The following is a 2,500-nucleotide window of genomic DNA, read 5'->3' on the forward strand; positions in this document are numbered from 1 at the left end:
ACACGCTCTCTTTTATTTTCACTTTTTGCTCTGCCGTAAGCCTAACTATAAAGGTTTTATAAATAAGTTTTGTCTTGCATGCTTTTTAGAATCCATGATTGCTGAAACCAAACATGGTTTAGGCAGTTGATGTTCTTTTTGCCTCTCCTCAGGCCCAGATCAGGATTCATTTTGTATTTTTAGGATAAAACTAGTTAAAGTTACAAAGGACTTATCAGTGTCCCATGCTAGTGTTGTGAAATATGTTTTAATATAGTTTCTATTGGTGTGGGCTAGCGGTTTTGAAGTCAGTTTGGCAATCACCCTGCACTCAATTCCAGATTCAATACTGAATGATAGTGCCTTGAACGATAGTCCATAAAGCCTTTTAAAACAATTTTGCCTCGTTTCATACACATTGCTCATCTTAACTTTTGCACACCCAAACTCCCCCTTCCCCTCCCCATATATATAAACACACGCGAGAGCATGCGCATATGCACACACAGACACACACACACACACACATGTGCATGCACAAACAAGTTTTTAAAATATAATGACCCAATATCACGGAAAGCAAGCGCGTTCAATGGGGCACGATCAAATTTTTTTTTTCCTTCTTTGTCTTTGTACTACCTGATTTTGGGCCAATCTACCTGAAACTGACCCTGAATCTACCTGAAATGGGAACTTTGAGGTAGGCAGCCCTGCTCAATACCTTTCATGCCCACTTAAGAACACATTTGTGTGTTGATTTTTACTGAAAAGCGTTGATTAAAGGCACAAAAAATGTACATTTTCAGTTTTTTCGGACTCTCAAGGTAAGGAAATAATTCGTCTTTGGTGGCCATTTTCTTGCTAATTTTACTTCTGAAACCAGGTGACCCCACCTCCTTCAATCGCAAATATCTCGACTTCCATTCAAGATAAATGAATTTTTTTTTTCAACCTATGCAAGACAAATGGACAAGCTTTCAGCCTATGACTCTACATGCCCAGCATTGACGAGAGCCTGATTCCACTATGTCGTGACATGCATACTACTACTAATAATAGATAGCATAAATTTGTAAAGCGCATATCCCTTTTTGACAGCAAGCTAAATGCTTTACACTATATTATTACCCCAGCAGGCTATAGAACACTCCGAAACATTCTCAGCTTCCCAGGAAGCATACAGTACAAGCAGCTGATTAAGCGCTCAAACACTAACAAACTGACGAGATCTTTCACTGTCTATAGCTGCGTACCCATTCCCACCTTAAAGTGCTTTTCCCAAGGACACAACATCAGGCCCCTGACGGAATTTGAACCCTCGACCAAATTATGGTTGCGAGTTATTAACAAATACATGGGGGTCGATTGGGGTGTAAAACATTTCCTATCATTTGGACTCTGTGCAGAGTAATTGCACTACCTCTTGTGAGAATTCTTATGGCCTTGATTTTCTGATTAACATCTGCTTTTTTTCCTAGGTTAGAGACATTGTGCGTGCCACCATAGAGCTACATGAACAAGCCAGCCAGTTGGCAGCGAAGACGTTCCGGAAGTTTCTGAACAAGCTGGGGTCGCGTAGAGAGATAAGGGGTAAGTGATGTCTGTCTGTTATACCACTGTCAGTTTGGTCATCGTGGTGTATGTAGTGTGTACAGGTGTATAAATGTGTGTATATGTGTGTGTGTGTGTGTGTGTGTGTGTGTGTATGTGTGTGTGTGTGTGTGTGTGTGTGTGTGTTTATGTGATTGCATGTGTGTGTGTGTGTGTGTTTATGTGATTGCATGTGTGTGTGTGTGTGCATCTGCATGGGTGGTTGGGTGTATGGATAGGTAAGTAGAATGGTTAGTCACTATGTTAGTGTACTTGATAAATGTGTGTGCATTTGTTTTATTCCATGTATATATTTTCTTGCCCATGCGTGCATATATGTTTGTCTGTATGTTTGTGTACTTCATAAATGTGTATTCATTTATTTTACTTCTTAGATAATATTATCTTGCCCATGCGTACATGTATGTATGTCTTTATGTAAGTGTACTTTATAAATGTGTGTGCATTTGTTTTATTTGTTGTATATTTTCTTGCCCATATGTGCATGTACGTATGTTTCTATGTCAGTGTACTGGAAAAATGTGTATGTATTTGTTTTACCTCTTATATATATATTTTCCATATCCAGGTGAGGAGCTGTTGTTGCTAGAGTCAGGTCATTTTGGCAGTCCGATGTCTGTGGACACAGTGATAGACCTGGCAGGTCAAGCAGGACTGACCGTTGATATCAGCGGTTATAACACACTGGTGGAGCAGGTACTTTTGTCTATTTGTTTATTTGTTTGTTTTGCTTACTTGCCTGTTTGTTTGAAGTGCAGATGGGGTAAGTGAAGTGTGCCACTTGTAGCTCCTATGTTTTTTTCTCTCCTTTTTGTTGTTTCTGTAAGTTTTACTTGCAATTTTGCAACTTTAAATAGCTGTTATTATGTCAAGGTGTGCTTGTCCTTACTCTAAACAAAACTCTTTTTCG

The 2,500-nt window shown here is 39.3% G+C and overlaps 1 protein-coding gene across 1 annotated transcript in view; it reads left to right on the plus strand.

Annotated features, from left to right (window-relative positions):
- The window catches only part of LOC101852979 (alanine--tRNA ligase, cytoplasmic), a 47,435-nt gene that overhangs the window by 18,199 nt on the left and 26,736 nt on the right, over positions 1-2,500 (plus strand). The window contains exons 10-11 of the mRNA XM_005112507.3: positions 1,458-1,569; positions 2,159-2,286. Of these exons, the coding sequence (XP_005112564.1) occupies positions 1,458-1,569; positions 2,159-2,286 (240 nt within the window). The remainder of the gene's footprint in view (positions 1-1,457; positions 1,570-2,158; positions 2,287-2,500) is intronic.

This window comes from Aplysia californica, unplaced genomic scaffold (genome assembly GCF_000002075.1).
Source record: "Aplysia californica isolate F4 #8 unplaced genomic scaffold, AplCal3.0 scaffold01297, whole genome shotgun sequence".
Taxonomy (NCBI): domain Eukaryota; kingdom Metazoa; phylum Mollusca; class Gastropoda; order Aplysiida; family Aplysiidae; genus Aplysia; species Aplysia californica.